Source organism: Pan troglodytes, chromosome 12 (genome assembly GCF_028858775.2).
Source record: "Pan troglodytes isolate AG18354 chromosome 12, NHGRI_mPanTro3-v2.0_pri, whole genome shotgun sequence".
NCBI lineage: Eukaryota > Metazoa > Chordata > Mammalia > Primates > Hominidae > Pan > Pan troglodytes.
The window spans coordinates 74,291,329-74,312,323 of NC_072410.2; the positions used below are offsets into that span (position 1 = coordinate 74,291,329).

The 20,995-nt window shown below is 35.4% G+C and overlaps 1 protein-coding gene across 10 annotated transcripts in view; it reads right to left on the reverse strand.

The window, feature by feature from the left end:
• Positions 1-2,573: 2,573 nt before the first annotated feature.
• FOXN2 (forkhead box N2) overlaps positions 2,574-20,995 on the reverse strand; it is a 64,929-nt gene continuing 46,507 nt past the window's right edge. For all 10 annotated transcript variants that reach the window (XM_016948505.4, XM_009442436.5, XM_063789872.1 and 7 more), the window contains 3 exons: positions 19,157-19,221; positions 8,489-8,557; positions 2,574-6,942 (listed from right to left, as the gene is read on the reverse strand). In XM_016948505.4, the coding sequence (XP_016803994.1) occupies positions 6,419-6,942; positions 8,489-8,557; positions 19,157-19,221 (658 nt within the window). In that variant the 3' untranslated portion in view covers positions 2,574-6,418. The remainder of the gene's footprint in view (positions 6,943-8,488; positions 8,558-19,156; positions 19,222-20,995) is intronic.

Here is a 20,995-nt window from a genome sequence, read left to right on the forward strand (position 1 = left end):
AGGAGATATTCCAGAAAAAGGCATTGCTATCATTGGAGATAATAGCGCCATACATATTATTGCCCCTGAAGACCTTCCAGTGGGACAAGATGTGGAGGTGGAAGACAGTAATACTGATGATCTTGACCCTGTGTGGGCCTAGGATAATGTGTGTGTTTGTGTCTTAGTTTTTAAGAAAAATGTTTAAAAAGTAAAAAGAAAAATTTGAATAGAACAAAGCTTATAAGATATGAAGAAAAAATATTTTGGTACAGCTGTACAATGTGTTTGTGTTTTAAGCTGTGAAAGAGTCAAAAAGTTTAAAAAAATTAAAGTTTATAAAGTTACAGTAAGCTAATGTTTATTGTTGAAGAAAAAATTTTAAAATGAATTTAGTATAGCCTAAGAGTACAGTGTTTAAAAAGTCTACAGTAGTGTACAGTAATGTCCTAGGCCTTCACATTCACTCACCACTCACACTCACTGACTCACCCAGAGCAACTTCCAGTCCTGCAAGCTCCATTCATGGTAAGTGCCCTATACAGGTGGAGCATTTTTTATCTTTTATACTGTTTTTACTGTACCTTTTCTATGTTTAGATATGGTTAAGATACACAAATACCATTGCATTACCACTGTCTACAGTATTTGGGACAGTAACATGTTGCATAGATTTGTAGCCTGAGCTGTAGGCTATCTACTATATAGTCTAGTTGTGTAGTAGGCCATACCATCTAAGTTTGTGTAAGTACACCCTATGATGTTCCCACAATAAGAAAACAGCCTGATACTTTTCTCAGAAGGTATTCCTGTTGCTAAGCGATACAAGATCGTAGTTGGAATCACAGAAATGAGACTTCTAAGGCTCAGTAAGTGAACCTTTCAACTAAGGCAAAGATTGGCTTCTTTCACTTAGTAATACGTGTTTAAATTTCCATCATAGCTTGATATCTCATTTGTTTTTCTTATTTGTGGTAAAATATATATAACATTTACTATTTTTGTGTGTACAGTTCAATAGTGTTAAGTACATTCACACTGTTGTGAAAACAATCTCTAGAACTCTTTCATTTTGCAAAACACAAATTCCATGCCCATTAAACAACTTCTCATTCCCCTCTTCTTCCAGCCCCTGGCAAACATCTTTCTACTTTCTGTCTCTATCAGTTTGACTACTGTAGGTACCATACAGTATCCTTCTTTTTCTGACTGGCTTATTTCACTTAGAATAATGTCCTCAAGTTTCATCCATGTTGTAGCTTGCGTCAAAATTCCCTTCCCTTTTGAGGTGAAATAATAATCCATTGTCTGTATGTGCCATATTTTATTCATTCATCTATCGATGAACATTTGTGAACCTTCCACCTTTTGGCTATTGTGAATAATGCTGCTCTAAACATGGGTAGACAAACACCTCTTTGAGAACCTGCTTTCAATTCTTTTGGGTATGTGCCCAGAAGTAAATCTGCTGGTCTATTTTTAATTTCTTGAGGAACTTCCATACTGCTTTTCAGTGACTGCACTATTTTGAATTCCATACTGCTTTCCATAGTGGCTGCACAAGTGTTCCAATCCTTGCCAACACTCGTCACTTAGTTTTGGTGGCGTTTTTAACCTTTTAATAGTAGTCATTCTAATGGATACGAGGTGGTATCTCATTGTGATTTTTATTTGCATTTCCCTAGTAATTAGTGATGTCGAGGATATTTTCATGTTCTTTTTGGCCATTTGTATATCTTCTTTGGGATGTCGATAGCTTTTAAAAAAAATTGCTGTATAATAGTCTGCTGTCTGGATGTACCAGTTTATACATTTGCCTACTGACAGACATCTTATTTGCTTCCAAGTTTTGGCAATTATGAACAACGCTGCTATAACAATTGTGTGCAGGTTTTTGTTTAGACATGTTTTCAACTCATTTGGGTAAATATCAATGAGTGTGATCTGTTTATCTTTTCTGGTGAGGTGTCCGTTCGGGTATTTAGCCCATTTTTAGATTGGGTTTTCTTATTGTTGCATTTTAATTCACCGAAGTTGTTGAACTTATTGGCATAAAGCTCTTGATGACTTTTTTTTTTTTTTTTTTTTTTTTTTCAGATGCAGTCTCACTCCGTTGTGTAGGCTGGAGTGCAGTGGTGGGATCTCAGGTCACTGCAACCTCCGCCTCCTGGGTTCAAGCATTTCTCATGCCTCAGCCTCCTGGGTAGATGGGATTACAGGCGTTCGCCACTATACCTGGCTAATTTTCGTATTTTTAGTAGAGACGGGGTTTCATTATGTTGGCCAGGCTGGTTTCATATTCTACTCCATTTTTCCCAGTTATATTTCAAAATATTTCAGATACATGTAAATTAATAGGAAAAGAAGTTTAACTTTAGGAAGATAGTAATTTAATTAATGTCGTTTTAGCTTTCAATAATTAACATCTAAAAACCATAAAAAATACTTTTAAAAAAATTGAAATTAAACTGCATTTTTCATTTCCTTGACTCCAATTTGAATGGAAAGTGTGTGTAGCAGTATAGCCATCACATCTGCCCTACCATCCTTCTCCTGTCCCACCCTATCCTACAAAAGATCAGAGAAAGCACAAAAAAAGTTATAAAACAAAATTTATTATGCAATACTTTCTCATAATGAATTGCATCTCTTTGGTAAAAATAAACTTTATAAACATTTTAATAATCAGAGATTAGATACAAAAACTAAGTATTTGTAAGTTGTTTTTAATATGAGCAAAGACTGGCAACTGAGAAGTGGTTCACTTGTGACTGGTCATCTACTGGCAGTTATAACTCAAACCGGGACAATTTTTATGCTACATCAGAAAAGAGGATAAGGAAACAGTTTGATAACAAATTTGTTGAATCAGAAAGCATTCTTACACTTTCATTTAAAAATAAATAATAGTTACAATCAATTGGCAATTATACATTTTTATACACTATATGATGGCAACATACTTTAAAATTAAGCACTTAGTTTAATAAGAAATGTACAACGATTTAAAAAATAAGTTTTGACAATGGCACTGGCAGTTAGATGCAAAGAATATGCTTTAAGAAAAAAAATGGCAGGTATAACATTAAAATACTCGAATTCACCTTTCAATAAATATTTTTACTACATCATTAACATACTGAAGTAAACTTGGTTTAAATCAAAGCTTACACATTTCAAACTAAAAAAAATATATATAAAAAAACACCTGTAAGATATATGTAAACCAGAAAGCCTCAAAGTTTCTTAGATAAATGCTGTGATCTTCACAAAAGGGTGTTAAGTTGTTGTAGTATTTAAGACAATGGTCTTTACAGCTTTGTGAAGTATTCACATCTGTTGCTTAAATTGCTGGCAAAGGCCTCCTGGTCTACCAAGACATATACATTCCCTCCTTAACACATTCTCTAGTTTGACTTTGTGCTAAAGTATATTTAACTGAACCTCTAGTATGAGCCCTTTACATAATGCCTCAGAAAGTAGCAAAAAGAAAAAAATATATATATACTAAACTTTACTATATACAAAGGAATCCAAGTTAAAAGAAGTCATGCTGGCTATGAGGACAGGAAAGGCTTGAAGGTGGAAAAAGGGAGGTGATCCACCTTTTCCATGAATTCAGGTAATCTGTTTTCTTTCTCTGAATTTGAAAAGTAAAATAATAACTGATTTAGTAATATATTGCACAAAAAAACTTCAAAAATATATATTCAAGAAACACTGATTCTGTTTGGGATGTGAAGATGAACAATTGTGTTGAATCAAAGCTTTTTACTAGGGATCTATTATAAACCGGAATCAGCTGCAACAAAACATATTCTTTTGACGTAAGGCAAATTATATGTTAGCTTATATCACAGTTTTTAGGATATGTTGGAAAACATGTAACCTCCTTGGAGTTTCTAAGTTGACTTTATTACAGGAAAATTTGTATTATTATAGGGAATACAATTTCCAGGCCATAGGACTTGGAATGACTCTACTTAATTGTGTGGTTATTAGTCATGTTTCTCAAAACACCTGAGGAATGAGAGCATACTCTCAATGGAAGTAGTAAATGGAGGACCATAATTTAAAAGGTTCTTCCCTTGAAAATAACTGACTTGGTATGTTAGCAAGTGGAAGGTGATGCATTAAATTATGTTTAAGAAACTGTAAAATATTGTGTAACCTCTCCCTGTTAGCTTTCAGTGCACAAGTGTTTATCATCCTTGCTAGTGATGAATATAACTTAAACATTTAAATTCGTGGGAAGAGTGAATAAAAAGAGAAAAATCAAAAGATGTAAAGAATTACTGTTACATACATCAAGACAAAATAACTTTGAAGATCCCTATTAGAGCTGGAACTAACTCTGCTTCTCTTTCCTTTTCTTATAAAGAGTAATTATCTAATGGACAGAAACCAGGTAGCACATTTGTGATACAGAATTTCAGCAGAACAAAATAAACTGGTGCCAGATCACTGAAACACTGTTCCTAAGGTCTATCCAGAGGCTATGGTAAATAACTTAAAAATAGTTATTAAGATGATGTGTATTATCTATTATTTATACTGTGGTTAAAGCATTTTTGGGTTTTTGGTGTTTTATTCACTGTCTATAATAAAAGTTAACTTGGTTTAGCCATTTTCTGTAGATGTGATCGATCTAAAGAAAAAACCCAAATACCTCATCCTGCATGCTTGAGGTTTTCATTATTAACAAATTTTAAAATTACTATATTTTGACAGCACCAGTTCATTAATGTGGCTATCCAGGTTAAATTAAATTTAACATGGAAACAGAACAGAGAACATTAATACTGTTATCCCTGACTTAAAGTCTTGTCAATTGAAAAAAAAGTTTTTAAAATCATTTCTCTCATTTGACAGTTTTGCCAAAATAAAAATTAAAAGTTAAAATTTGTCTCTTAAAAAATGCTTTATAATCACAGAAACAGCTGAAAGCAGCAAATCAACATCATGACCTTGACTGTGCATATGTGTATATGTATGTGTACATATGTATACAATCTATCAGAATAATGAAAACAAGGTCATTGTCTATGACTTAGGATGTAGCATAAGACTGAACTTTCAGAAAGTTGCTTCCACCATTGTAAAAAAAAAGATACAATGAATTAGTTTAGCATCCTGTTGTTTCTGAATAATCTAATCAAATTATACAAATGATACTATGAAAAACTGTCTCATATAAGCAGACTGTTCAAATAGTTAAGATACTTAGTCAAAGCACTTTTGGAGTAGTACCAGAAAATCTTTTTCTCATGGATCAATGGCACTATAGGTTATTACACTGCCTCCTCAAAAGGGTGTATTGCATAAGATCAAATTTTATATGAATTTTGAAATTCATGAAGGTATTGTGTCCGTAAAATTGCATTAAATCTATTAAGATTTAATTTGGTATACTTATGAATTTAATTCATACAAAGCTTGGACAGAAGTTTTTTCCTAAATGACCTACTTTATGTATGATAACATGCCATCAGTACTCAAAATGTTTCATTTCACTCCATTCCGATTATAAGATTCTCAGAATACAGTACACATGGCAGGCAAATGAAAGATTCTCTTATTACAAGTGTGTCAAAATGGGTGTACTCCATAACACACTTAATTGGCTATATCCTCTCACTGGATAACTTATACTCAACAAAGGCAGCTAGTGGCTAAAACTTAATGTTTGCAAAGCACTTCGGGAAAGAATAAAAGGCCCCAATAAATGCTATGCAGGATCTCTGAAGTAAAAACACTTCAAAGCTACCATTCTAATAGGAATTGGGAGTGTTCTTGGATGAAATGACACCACAAAATTGTCTTTTCTAAGTCTTAGAACTCTTTGTTGTATTCTCTACCTATGTAACCAAAAGAAACTTTCTAAACATCAGGATGTTTTTCAATTTATGTTTGTCTTTGCTCACACGACAACAACAAAAAAATTAGAAACAAATTAAGACAAAGTAAAAAAATTTCAATCTTATGTTACCGGATTGCGTGTCAGGAGAGAAGTATATGAAAAATACATCAGCAAAATTTTTAGCTGGTTCAGTAACTATAGTTACAGATTGGAAAAGAAAATGAAAAAAATTTATCGAGTTGCCAAATCTTACATTCTGGCATATTAACAGAAGAAAGGATTTTTGTCCCACAAGTTTAAGACAGAGGCTGGGGATTTTCTTATATAAAAATTTTCAAATCTTGGACACATTTATCACAAAAATTATGCTTTTAGGACTTCACATCATGTATTTCTGATCAGGCATGATCCTAACAGCAATTGTTTAATAAAAATTTTAAAAACCAAAAACCAAAAATGTTTTGAAAGAAATAAGTAATTAGTATCCCTTCCCTACCCTAAAACTAACGAAGTCCATTATGGCTTTGATATCCCTTGTAAAGAATTAAGTGAAAGAGTATTGCCACACTTTAAGTATTTCTATTTTTTCCGTTGCTTTTGATTTTGTGTCTTTGCAGTACTTATTAGGGAACCTAAACATGTACGAATTCCAGCAAGGTGGAGCAGAGATCCAGCTGCCTCTTTGAGCTCCTCATCAATTTCTTGACATGTCTGTTTTCGCATCTTTTTGCCTGACTGCCCTTTTTCAGAGATTTTTGCACAAGGCTGTGATGCATAGCCACTGTCTCCAAGAGGATCATCTTCATAGTCAACGTCTGTATCTTCTTCACTGTGAAATCCTTCACTGCCATCACTTCCCACGTGACTATTCTTTGGGATAAATTCATATACCTCATCCACAGAAGACAGGGAAGACACGCTAGACCTGGATGCACAACGCTGTGCTGCCATGCTACTTGCACTGTAATTGTGATCTTCTTTTGGATCAATGCTGGTGGCTAAAGAATCACTCTCTTGTAATCGTACAGCACTGGGATGATGAAATGCATTGCCGTAACTCCTCTTTTTTTGCAATGCTGTTTTAAGAGGAAGAGGCTTCTCACCTGTGGAAAATAAAAGTTCCATCAATAGGTCAAATGTGTTTGGTTGCAAAAACAGACCAATTTTAAACTACTACATTACTCTTGAGCAACAAATGTTTTAGATTCATGATGCTTTGTAGATTTTTTATTTTTTTTTACCCAGATCACATCATTTTGCAAGCATTAATTTGAAACATTTAAAAACCATTTAACAATGTCTTGACTTTTCTATAGCATATATAACTATTTTGAATTGCTTACAAAGAATGCCTCAATATGAATGTACCACTGTTTAGCTAATCACTTCCGTGTTAATATTTAGGCTGTTTCCAATTTTTCATTAGTATAAATCATGCTGCAATACAAATCCTTCTGGATGCCTTTTCTTGAATATATGCAAGTAATTTTTAAAAAGAGATATGAAAAAATTGCTAAGGGATATATACATTTAAAATTATAATTGGTATTCTCAAATTGCCCTCCAAAGTGGTTGTACCAATTTACTCCCAACAGTGTATGACAAAACTTATTCCCTACTTAACACCATTCTCAATTACTTAAATTTTTTATAATTTTATGGACAAAAAAGTTACCTCAATATTATTTCATTTTGTGTTTCCCAAATTTCTAGAGAAGTTACACATCTTTTCACATGTGTATTGCCCACATATATTTCCTCTTCTAAGATCCACCTAGTCATATATTTTGCTGACTTTTCGGTTGAACTGTTTTCTTATTTCTTGCTTGCAGAATCCTTTTTATGTATATACTTGATACTAATCCTTTGTTATATATGGAAAAAACATGTCTCCAGCATTTTATGTCACTTTTCTTAGATATATTTTGTTGTCAGAATGCTTTTTTTTTTTTTTTTGGAGACAGAGTCTCACTCTGTCCCTCAGGCTGGAGTGCAGTGCTCTCCAGCTCACTGCAGTGCTCATGGCTCACTGCAACCCCCACCTCCCAGGTTCAAGCAATTCTCCCACCTCAGCCTCCTGAGTAGCTGGGACTACAGGCATGCACCACCACATCTGGCTAATTTTTGTAGAGATGGAGTTTTGCCATGTTGCCCAGGCTGATCTGGAACTCCTGGTCTCAAGTGATCCACCTGCCTTGTTCTCCCAAAAGTGCTAGGATTACAGACGTGAGCCACCATGCCTGACCAGAATGCTAAAATTTTGATGTTTTATTAAATTTACCCATTTTTTTCCTTCATGGATTTTGCATTTTGTATCTTAAAGAAAGCTTCTCCTAGTCCAAGTTCATAAATACACTTTACTTACTATATTTTCTTGTTTATAGTTTTCATTTTTACTTTTAGCTCTTTGAGTTCATTTTCTATATTTTTCATTTCTTGGTCAATGTAAGAAAAATCACAGCATTAACTTCAATCTCTCAATTGCTCACATAAATTAATGAAAGTATAATAAAACAGAAACCGAGTTACTCAGATCAAAATACAATTTGGTTGGAAAGAAGTAATTTTGTCTGTAATAGTTATTTTATAGTCTAGGTTAAATTTGAAAAGGCACTAAAATTTTTTTTTTAAAAAGGCATGATTACTTACATTCTAAAATTCCTTGTTCTATAGAAGTATTTAAAAGCATCATTGCAGCAGCAGCATCAATATCAGATTCTGAAAAGGGAAAAAGTAATAATATTAATGTTCTTTATAAAGGAGAGGCTATTCTAAGTATTTGCATGCCCCCGAAGATAACCAGCGTTACAATTTTGGTGTATATTCTAAGAAAGCATAAACGCACATCAAACAAAAATGAGATATTATATATTATTCGGAAGTCTGATTTTGTTCACTTAAAATCACGAAACAGTTTTGTGAACAATACTGTGTAAAAGAGATGGAGAGATACCAGAAATAATGCAAGTTCTCTTCTTTAATTATTCACAATGAAAACGAAAACTTAAACTGTATTTCAGTAAGGTTTCCCCTTAAACAGATTAAATTAGCTAAGAATGTACATCGTTACTCCTTTTTTTTTTTTGCATTTTTACTTGAATACTATCATTACCTATGCATATCTGCAGTTATGAAGTACTATGTTAATTACATGCCAGTTACAGGAGATAAAAATATGTAATTCGTCAGTCTAGGTCATGTAAACCTATAAATGCTAAGTGAATAATTATGCAGAAACAAAAATAATTATTATTGTTTTTAGTCATGATTATACACAAGCCTACATGTACGACAAATTTATATAATATTCATGAAGTCAAATGGATACTCCATTAAAAATGGGCTTTAAAAGACTGGCAAAATCAGCAGGTTCTACAACAGATAAAGTTATGCTCTCATACCTACTTATATTTACTGCTGTAAGTTCTTCATCTTGGTGATATATTAGTCTGAATAACTAAAGAAAAGTAAAATGGTATAATCTAAATTACACCATTAATAATTAGAAAAGTTAGAAAATGTTTATAAATTTTAGCTTACAAAAAGACATTTAAAATAAGACTCAGATATGAAATTTCTAATCTATATCTCAAAGGTGGAAATTTTTATTACCATAAAGATTTCCTATTTACTTTCAATGTCTAATTTAAAAGTTATTGTAGATAATAAAGCCATGAAGATAATGACTTGTTTTCTCTCCAACTAGACCATAAACTCTCTTAAGGTAGGAAATGCTGTTGTTATTGATAACACTAACAGGCTTAAGTAAATCAGATGCTGGCCACTATGAAACAACACATAATACTTTACCTCTTTTTCCCCAAGTAAAATGTGACCTCATGATCCACAGCTAATATCTTACTGAATTGGGAAAAGCTGAAAGCGTTTCCCCTAAGAACTGAAACAAGAAAAGGATGCTCACTTGCACCACTCTTAGTCAACATAGTACTGGAAGCCCTAGCCAGAGCAATTAGGTAAGAGAAAGAAATAAAAGGCATCTATGTTGGAAGAGAGGAAGTCAAACGTCCCTGTTTGCAGACAACATGATCTTATATATAGAAAAAATAAAGATTCTACCAAAAAACTCTTAGAACTGATACAGTCAGTAAAGTTGCAAGATACAAAATTAATACACAAAAGTCAGTAATATCTCTATACACAAAACAACAAACTAGCTGAAAAAGAAATCAAGATGGCAATCTCATTCACAATAGCTACAAAAAATAAAATTAAAATACCTACAAAAAAGTTGAAGACAATACAAATAGACATCCCATACTCATGGATAGGAAAAATTACTATTGTTAAAATGACAATACTACCCCCAAAGCAATCTATAAGTTCTATCAAAATACCAATAATATCCTTCACGGAAATATAAAATAATCCTGAAAGTTGTATGGAACTACAAAAGACCCCAAATAGGCAAAACAATCTTGAGCAAAAAGAACAAAACTGGAGGCAAAATATGAACAGACCTCAAAATATAATACAAAGCTGTAGTAACCAAAAAAGCAAGGTACTGGCATAAAAATAAGACACATAGACCAATGGAACAGAATAGAGAACCTGGACATTAATTGACATATTTACAGCCAACTATTTTTTTTTTTTGGAGACAGTCTTGCCCTGCCACCCAGGCTGGAAGGCAGAGGAGTGTTCTCGGGTCACTGCAACCTCCATCTCCCAGGTTCAAGTGATTCTTGTGCTCAGTCTCCTGAACAGCTAGGATTACAGAGGCGTGCCACCACACTCAGCTAATTTTTGTGTTTTTAGTAGAGATGGAATTTCACCATGTTGGCCAGGCTGGTCTCAAACTCCTGGCCTCAAGTGATCTGCCTGCCTCGGCCTCCCAAAGTCCTGGGATTATAGGCATGAGCCACCGCGCCCCACCCCCTCCGCCAGTGGACTGATTTTTGACAAAGGTGCCAAGAATACTAACTGGGGGAAAGAAAGTTTCTTCAATAAATGATACAAAAGAAATTGGATATATATCTACAGGCAGAAGAATGAAACCAGACTCCCACTTGTCACCCTATACAAAAATCAGCTCAAAATGGATCAAAGACCTAAATGTAAGAACTGAAACAATAAAACTACCAGGAGAAAACAAAGATGAAACACTTCGGGACATTGGTCTGGGAAAAGATTTTATGAATGAGACCTCAAAAACATAGGTAACAAAAGCAAAAATAAACGGAATTATATCAAACTAAAAAGCTTCTGCACAGCAAAGAAACAACAGTGAAATGACAACCTACAGAATGAATAAAATATATGCAAACTACTCATCTGACAGGGGATTAACATCTACAATATAAAAGGAACTCAAGCATCTCAACAGGAAAACAAACAAACCAAAATCCTCTAATTTAAAAATGGGCAAATGATCAGAACAGACATTGCTCAAAGGAAGACATACAAATGGCCAAGAAATTTAAAAAAATTAAGAGGAAAGGGAAATAGAGTGTTGGGGAAAGTGGTTACAATTTTAAATATAGAGGTCAGAGAAATCCTGAAGGAGAAGGTAGGCTACACAGTTGGGCAAAGACCTCAGGGAGGGAAAGAATGATATCTGAGGGAAAAGAGTATTGGGCAGAAAGAAGAGCAAGTACAAAGGATTTGAATCAATGATGCCCACATGCCACATCCAAGAGGCTAGCAAAAACAATGACCTCTCCAATTCCTGTCTTTTAGGATGAAGCCTGAGGCAATTCTTTTTGAGTTCAGTATTCTAACACCTCTGAAGAAGAACATTTGCAGCCGCTAGCCCATATTGTGTCTCTGTGTGAGTTGGAAAAAAGGCAAATCTTCCTCCAGGTGAATGGTTCCCTATTCAAGGCACACAGCTAGACGAATGGAATGTGGGCTGAATTTCAGGCCCCACTCACTGCCTTAAGCCAGGTGGACTTGCAGAGGGCACAACTTGCATGGCATTATGCAAAAGCCCCAACAGAGAGATTACTTCTCCATAAACTAATTTTTCTTTTTTTTTTTTCTTTTCTTTTTTTGAGATACAAGGTCTCCCTCTGTCACTCAGGCTGGAGTGTAGTGACACAATTATGGCTCACTGTAGCCTCAACCTCCCAGGCTCAAACGATCCTTCCACCTTAGCTTCCCAAGTAGCTGGGACCACAGGCATGTACCACCACACCTGGCTAATTTTTATTTGTATTTTTTGTAGAGATATGGTTTTACCGTGTTGCCTGAGCTCAAGTGATCCTCCCGCCTCAGGCTCCCAAAGTGCTGGGATTACAGGTGTGAGCCACTGTGCCCAGCCTAATTTTTCTTTTTAATAAAAAGGATCTACCTTGCTTCTAATTTTATAAAAGAGTAAGGTGATGGTAAAATAATCTAACAAGAAAATGCACTATAATGAGAAACCACTTACAGAAACTTTATCTTATAAATGAAGCACCTATAAAATATACTTACTAAAAAATTAGTATATCTCTAACTTGACTTCTTTTTTTTGAGATGGAGTTTCACTCTTGTCGTCCAGGCTGGAGTGCAATGGCACCATCTCAGCTTACTGCCACCTCCGCCTCCTGGGTTCAAGTGATTCTACTGCCTCAGCCTCCTGAGTAGCTGGGATTACAGGCACTCGCCATCACACTCAGCTAATTTTTGTATTTTTAGTAGAGATGGGGTTTCATCATGTTGGTCAGGCTGGTCTTGAACTCCTGACCTCAGATGATCCACCCGCCTTGGCCTCCCAAAGTGCTGGGATTACAGGCGTGAGCCCCCCGCCTGGCCTAACTTCACTTCTTTTAACAAACATCCATTATGATTCAAGGAACATTATTTTGAAACACAACACCTAAAACTGGTAAGAGGCTTATCCTGATAACATAAGAAAGCTACATGAATACCATTTCTGAATATTGTAAAGTGATAACAAATTAAGTACTGTTTCTATAACAGTAGAATGGTAGGAAAAATACACCTTAAATAGATTTATTTATGGTAGATAACTTATAGCCAAATTAATTTGAAATCTCCAACATGAAATTAACTTTGTGAAACCAAACACTTCTTTGCAAAAGGATTTTGCCTGTATCTTATTTGTTTAAAACATTTATAAGTGTGCTTCCTGCAATGCCTTGCCAATTAACTGTGAAAAAAAGTTTAACTTCAACATTAAAAATAAGCAATGAATGATCCAAATCACCATCATAATAGAGAACACCTGATTATCAATGATTTGTCCAAGGTACAGTCTTGAACTTCGTGGAACAAAAGCAATAAAAATTCTCTGGGTAGAACTTACAATTTTTAATTATAGTACCCAATCTATTTTTGTTGATTCGTTCATTATTTATCAACAGGGTCTCACTCTGTTGTCCAAGCTGGAGTGCAATGGTGCAATCATGGCTCACTGCAACCTTCACCTCCCAGGTTCAAGTGATCTGCCCACCTCAGCCTCTCGTGTAGCTGGAACCACAGGTGTGTACCACCACGCCCGGCTAATTTTCATATTTTTGGTAGAGATGGGGTTTCACCATGTTGCCCTAGAGATGGGGTTTCACCATGTTGCCCAGGCTGGTCTTGAACTCCTGAGGGATCCATCTCGGCCTCCCAAAGTGCTGGGATTACGAGCATGAACCACCGCGTTCAGCCAATTTTGCTATGAAATTTAAACTGAAGACTCATTTGTTTATTGTCACATTTGAAAATACTTCATAATGGTATTTTTTCATTGATAAAGTACTTTATGCTATTTTAAAGGTGGCTCTGTTTTTAAAAACAATAACACTATTAGCTGTATTATCTAACATATCCAGTTCAAAAGGAACCAAAATTTGATAGTTTCAAACATGCTACTGATTTCATAACTGGTTCAAACAAAACCGTGTCAACACCATGAATGTGGCTAAGCGTGGTGGCTCACGCCTGTAATCCCAGCACTTTGGGAGGCCGAGGTGGGTGGATCACTTGAGGTCAGGAGCTCGAGACCAGCCTGGCCAATATGGTGAAACCCCGTCTCTACTAAAAATACAAAAATTAGCCGGGTGAGGTCATACGCGTCTGCAATCCCAGCTACTTGGGAGGCTGAGGCAGGAGAATCACTTGAACCCAGGAGGTGGAGGTTACAGTGAGCGAAGATCGTGCCACTGTACTTCCAGCCTGGTTGACAGAGCAAGACACCATTTCAAAAAACAAAAAATAAACAACAATTTAAAAAACCTGTTAATTTGTGCCTGTTGGTTTTTATTTCCTTAACCTTGATGTTGGGAAATGATTAAAAATAATTAAAAACAATTCAAAGACACTAGTTTTAGCCATATGAGAGTAAGGTTATAAGTCGAGCATATTTCTGTTGTTTGACTCTCAGTCCATTTGTGTAAGGAATGATATGAGAACTATAGAAATAATTCAAATGGTATAAGCTTTGTAGTAATTACAAAAGGATTTATTGTCTCTATCAAAACTAATATATACATTTGCAGAGCATCCAGATGGAGAAGCTGTCTCTTGTAATTCTCTGAAGTAGAAGAATAGTTTCAATAAATTACCAACACTTTAAGCTGTCTGGACCACTGGTTTAGTTTCATTTCAATAAGACACAAATCTTAGCTTTACATGTAGCCCTAACATCACCATCAACTACCTTAATTTTATATCTGTTTGTAGTATACCAGGTGCTTTTAGCAGTTAGTATAACTACTAAAATTTACTAACTGGAATGTGAGTTCCATTTTTGTCTGCTTTTTTCACTGATGTACCTTGGTGTCTAGAACAGCTCAGTAATATTTTTAAACAGGTGAATTTACTCTAAATACACACCAAACCAAACTATTGACCAAAAAAAATTTTGTTCTGCTATCTCAGTGTAAGAATCCTGTGTCTCCTGCTATCTATTATACAATGCCATAACATTGATACTGTCACATAAAAGTCATTGTAAGTTGATCAAGAGACAACAAACACACTGCTGCACCTGTTTAGGCTGATAACAGTTTCTGGAGTTCTAAGCCTAATCTCTCCCTTTAGTTTTCCGTGTCTAAAGGTAGCTCTAATATAATGATCAGTAAAGATGATTCTATGAAGTGTTAGATGAATATGTAAGTTTTAATATTGGAGGCCAATGATAATACCTAAGTGATCTTTATAAAACATAAAACTGACAATGTCACTTCACTATTTAAAGTTCTTCAGCAGGTCTCCCAGTGCCACTTATCTAGTAGGAGTCAGGCTTTGAAATTAGAATTATTCAATCTGAATCCTTCTTTGCCACTTACTAGTTGTGTGACCTTGAGAAGTTACTTAATCTCCCCAAACTTCAGTTTGCTTATCTGTAAAAGAGGGGCAGCAATACCTCAGAGGGTTGTTTTAAGGATTAAATTAGATAATGCATGCAAAGCATCAAGTAAGCAACTTAAGGCTTATTAATTGTTCTAGGCAGAGGAGGATGTTCAAAGTCCTTATTATGCTAAATAAGCTCTTAAACTTCTGCTACATTTGCCTTGCCCACGCAAATGACCACGTCTACCTGGTCTATATCAACATGCCAGACAGATTCCTAGCAACTGCCAGACAACTCTCTCTATTGTTATGATTCTCTCTGCCAGGGAGAACTTTTGTTCCACAAAGTTTGAGGTTGTACCTTGGACAAATCGTTGATAATCAGGTGTTCTCCATCTTTTTTTTTTTTTTTTTTTTTTTTTTGGAGTCTCACTCTGTCACCTAGGCTGGAGTGCAGTGGCGCGATCTCAGCTCACTGCAATCTCCACCTCCCGAGTTCAAGTGATTCTCCTGCCTCAGCCTCCTGAGTAGCTGGAATTACAGGCGTGTGCCAACACACACCCAGCTAATTTTTGTATTTTTAGTAGAGATGGGGTTTCACCATGTTGGCCAGGCTGGTCTTGAACTCTTGATCTCATGTGATCCACCTACCTCGGCCTCCCAAAGTGCTGGGATTATAGGCGTGAGCCACCATGCCCAGCCAAAGTATATATTTTCTAAGAGCAGGGCCTGGGTCTCTCATCTATGCATATCCCAAGGAACCTCCAACAGTGTCTGGCACAAGGAGTCTGGCTCAACAGTATTAGTTGTAATGAATGTCTAATCCACTTGGTGTTTTTTAAACTTCTCTCTAGAAATAATATAAAGAGGCAAGAGAAAATTTCCTCAGAAATATACCCCAAAACAACTAAGTTCAAAAATAAAATTCCCTAAATTTTTGTGAGGTTTTATGTTTTCTTCCCTTAAAATTCATGGAGAATTTTGTATTATATTCCAGGACAGATGTGCATTTGTTTTAACCTAGAATGCCAACGACCTCCCCACTAAGTTAATTATTACTAGAGGAACGGGCCTAAGACTCATGCATATAGGAATGGAGGTAAGGTGCTGGTAGCACTAGACAGATGATGCATAACACGTACAAGTCATTAGATGAAGAAGAAGTACCTGTGCCCTAGTAAATGAAAAACATGCAGCTGAAACTAGCAGCAAAAACTTGTGGAAATGTCTGTTCCCCAAAGAAAGAAAGAATTTGGATAGAACAGAACAAGAGCAAGAAAAGATTTTAAGTAAACTCCAGAATTCACAAAGAAAATGTTCTCAAAATATGTATACGAACTGAGCTTTAGAGAATAAGTGTCAGACTTTACTGAGGCAATACAAAGATAAAGGCATTTTGGCAATACCTAAATGTAAAGAGAAACCACATTTGACTGATGTAGGTAACAGGAACACGGATATTTGTCTTATGTTAAGACAGAACATTATTTGAAACAGATCCCCTATCCATTTAACTTCTTTGCAGGGTTCTCTAGAACTTTTTCATATTCTTTTCCTCCTTTATTTTTAAAGATATCAGCACACTGCTTCTGAGGCTCAGTTTAGTATAGTTCCAAAGAGCCAAAATATTTCTGATACACAGAAAGGTTTTCATCCGAAATTTTCTATTTTTAAAGGTTATGAAAATGTCTCTAGGCTCCAAAGCAACACTAGGAAAACTGATTTTAATATACTACTAATCTACAAGAAAAAAACCCACTAATTCAGAATTTTGATATACTTTTAAAAAGTCAACTTATTACCTTTTAAAATTAAAGTTCTTCAGATTAAATAACCTACAGGAGAAATATCTTCAAGCATATTCTAACTCGAGGGATGACAAACTTCTTCAGTAAAGGGTCAGAAGGTAAATATTTTAGGCTTTGCATGCTAAGAGGCAAAACCCAGGATATAATATGTAGGTCTCTGTTGCAATGAATTTTCACAGTCTTGAAATTTTATTGTTATTTGATTTTGTTTTCTCCAACCATTTTACAAATGTAAAACCATCCTTAGCTCATGGGACACCCAAAAACAGATGTCAGGCCAGATATGGCCATGGGCCATAGTTTGCCAACCCCTTTTCTAGTCTAAGATAGACCTGAAAAGGTAGTAACTCTACTGATATTACTAAAAAATTCAATCCTATTTTCAATGAAAAATACCCATAAAAATAAATGGAAAAGGGATATAAAACTGTATACACAGTGTGAATCTAGTATCTGGAGAAAAAGTATGTGTGTGTTTATGTATGTGTCCCTGTACATACATGCATGCAAGTGTATCTATTCACATATGTGGCATTAAAAAAAACCCAAAGGAATTATATCAAAATGTTAACAACAAAATTAGCCAGGTGTGATGGCACCTGTAGTCCTAGCTACTTGGGAGGCTAAGGTGGGAAGATGGCTTGAGCCCAGGAGTGTGAGGCTATGGTGAGTCATGACTGTGCCATTGCCCTCTGGCCTGGGTGACAGAGTGAGAACCTGTCTCAAATAAATAAATAAATAAATAAAAATAAAATATTAACAATGGGATAAATGACTTTACTTTCTCTTTAATAAATGTTTTTATTGCCCAAATTTCCTATAATAAATACATAATACTTTTTAAAATAGAAAAATGTTAAAACAGCAACAACAAAATATCCCAAATTTTTATCTGATTTTTTTATGAATTAAAATACAGTCATGTACACCTGTAGTCCCACCTATTTGGGAAGCTGAGGTAGGAGATCACTTGAGCCCAGGCATTCAGAAGATCAGTGTGGGCAACATGGCAAGACGCCATCTCTTAAAAATAAAACAAATAAATAAAAATGCAGTCATACTTTGTTTAATGATGGGAATATGTTCTGAGAAATGTACTGTTAGGTGATTTTGTCACTGTGTGAACATCATAGAGTGTGCTTAAACCTAAATGGTATAGCCTACTACACACCTAGGATTGCTCCTGAGCTACAAATCTGTACACCATGTTACTGTACTGAATACTATAGGTAATTGTATCACAAATGGTATTTGTGTATCTAAACACAGAAAAGGTACAGTAAATGATCTATTAGTTTCTGCCAGGGAACAAAAAAGGGGGTACAATAAAAACACTATACAAATATTTAAAATGGTACACCTGTATAGGGTACTTACCATGAATGAAGCTTGAAGGACCGGAATTGCTCTGGGTGAGCCAGAGAGTGTTAGTGGTGAGTGAATGTAGAGGCCTAGGATATTACTGTACACTACTGTAGACTTTATAAACAGTGTACACTTAGGCTGCACTAAATTGATTTTTTAATTTTTTCTTTCTTCAATAATACATTAACCTTAGTTTACTGTAAACTTTTACTTTATAAACTTTTTAATTTTTTAAATTTTTACTCTTTTGTAATGACAGCATAAAATACATAATACAGCTGTATAAAAACATTTTATTTATAACCTATAAGCTTTTTTCTATTTTTAAATTAACTTTTTTTTAACTTTTTAGTTAAAAACAAAGATACAAATACACACATTAACCTGAGCATACACAGGGTCAAGATCAATATCACTGTCTTCTGCCTCTACATTTTTGTCCCACTGGAAGGTCTTTAGGGACAATAAACACAGGGAGCTGTCATCTTACTGTAACAATGCCTTCTAGAATACCTCCTAAAGGACCTGTGTGAGGCTCTTTTACAGTTAACTTTTTTTAATTGGTGGAAGGAGTATACTCAAAAATAACAGTAAGAAGTATAGTAAATACATAAACTAGTGACATAGTTTATTACCATTATCAAGTATTAACATATGTACATAACTACGTGCTATACTTTTACAGGACTAGCAGTGCAGTGAGTCCGCTTGCACCAGCATCACCACAAACTTCAGTAAATGCGTTGTGCCACAATGTTACAACAAGCTACCAGGGCACCAGGCAATAGAAATTTTTCAGCTCCATTATAATCTTAGGGGACCACCATTGTTATGCACCGCCTGTTGTTGACCAAAAGATTGTTGTGTGGTGCATGACTGTACTGATATTCACACATACCTTTGAGGTTTCGCACCTGGTTCTGCTTGATTACAGAGCTTAAATAGTGAGGTGATAAAGAACCACTGAAAAACAAACAGAAAAGCAAATATGCTTATAAAAATGTTTACTTCACTTTTTCCCCCTAATTTTTGACAGGTTCTCTCTCACTCTGCTGGCCGCCCAGGCTGGAGTGCAGTGGCATGATTTCAGCCTACTGCAGCCTTGACTTTCTGGGCTCAGGTGATCCTCCCACCTTAGCTGCCTGAGTGGCTGGGACCACAAGCATGCACTACCATGTGTGGCTAATTTTTAATTTTTTTTTGGTAGAGAAAGGGTTTTACCATGTTGTGCAAGCTAGTCTCAAACTCCTGGGCTCAAGCAGTCTACCTGCCTTGGCCTCCTACAGTGCTGGAATTACAGGCGTGAGCCACTTGCACCCAACTGTTTCACTTTTTATAGAACTTAGTCACAAATACAGCTAATTTGTACCACCAAAAACAAACTATTTTTACCTTGTTTTCTTTGCTAATACTACTCAATTTAGAAAGTCTGCCAAAGCAGAAACAGCATAGGAGCCAAAAGAGGTAAATCACAACTATTTGGATGTTCTTAGGCAAAATAATTAATCTCTTAGTTTCTTCATCTGTAAAATAGGAATAATTAAATCTCCCACATAGGCTGTTGTGATAATTAAATAAGAATAATGCATTTAAAATGCCTGGAACTATAGATAATACATGATAGTTACTGTTTGGTTTTGCATTGGATTCTTAAGTTTGATATAATACTAATACAGGTATTACCACAGAAATAAAAGCATTTACCAAAATTCATGGTTAAGGAACACTTGGTAGTGATAGCAAACAGGTATGTTCCTGATTTTATTAATAAACATAAAATTAAACTTTCTATATTCATGGAAAGACACCAACAGTTCTTTTTTAAATCCAGGAATTAAAATATTTTTAGGAAAAACTACTTCTCTTCTTTGGAATTTATGATAGCATGAAAAAAAAATCTATTTGTTAACGAACTTAAAAGTTTATTTCCTATTCATAGTTTTACATATACCGTATCTCACTCTTTTCCTCAGACTTACAAATTCTTATATGCAAGGGCTACACAAAAGCATGTCAGATGGAACTGTTATTTTGCCAAACAACATAAAGGGGAAAATGTTTCATTTTATATTAAGGGTTTAAAGTCAAAAGGTTATATATAACCCTTATGTTGTAGTTTAATCTTTTTTTTTTTTTTTGAGACACAGTCTCGCTCTGTTGCCCAGGCTGGAGAGCAGTGGCGCAATCTCGGCTCACTGCAACCTCTGCCTCCTGGGTTCAAGATGATTCTCCTGCCTCAGCCTCCCGAGTAGCTGGGGTTACAGGCGCGTGCCACCACACCCAGCTGACTTTTGTATTTTTGGTAGAGACGGGTTTCAACATGTTGGCCAGGCTAGTCTCAAACTCCCGACCTCAGGTGATGCAGTGGCCTCGGCCTACCAAAGTGCTAGGATTACAAGCTTGAGCCACCTCACCTGACCATAGTTTTTATCTTCTTTTAAAGCCACAAGATCACTTTTAACATTTAAACTTATGATTAAGGCTAAAAGATAGAAACATGAAAATACAATATATCAAAGACAGCAAAATATATTTGTGATGGTTTAGAAAAAATGGTGCCAATTCTTTCATATAATCTTTTTTTTTTTTTTTGAGATGGGGTCTCAGTCTGTCACCCAGGCTGGAGTGCAGTAGCACCATCTTGGATCATTGCAACCTCTGCCTCCCAGGCTCAAACGATCCTCCCACCTCACCATCCTGAGTAGCTGGGACCACAGGCGTGCACTACCCATGCCCA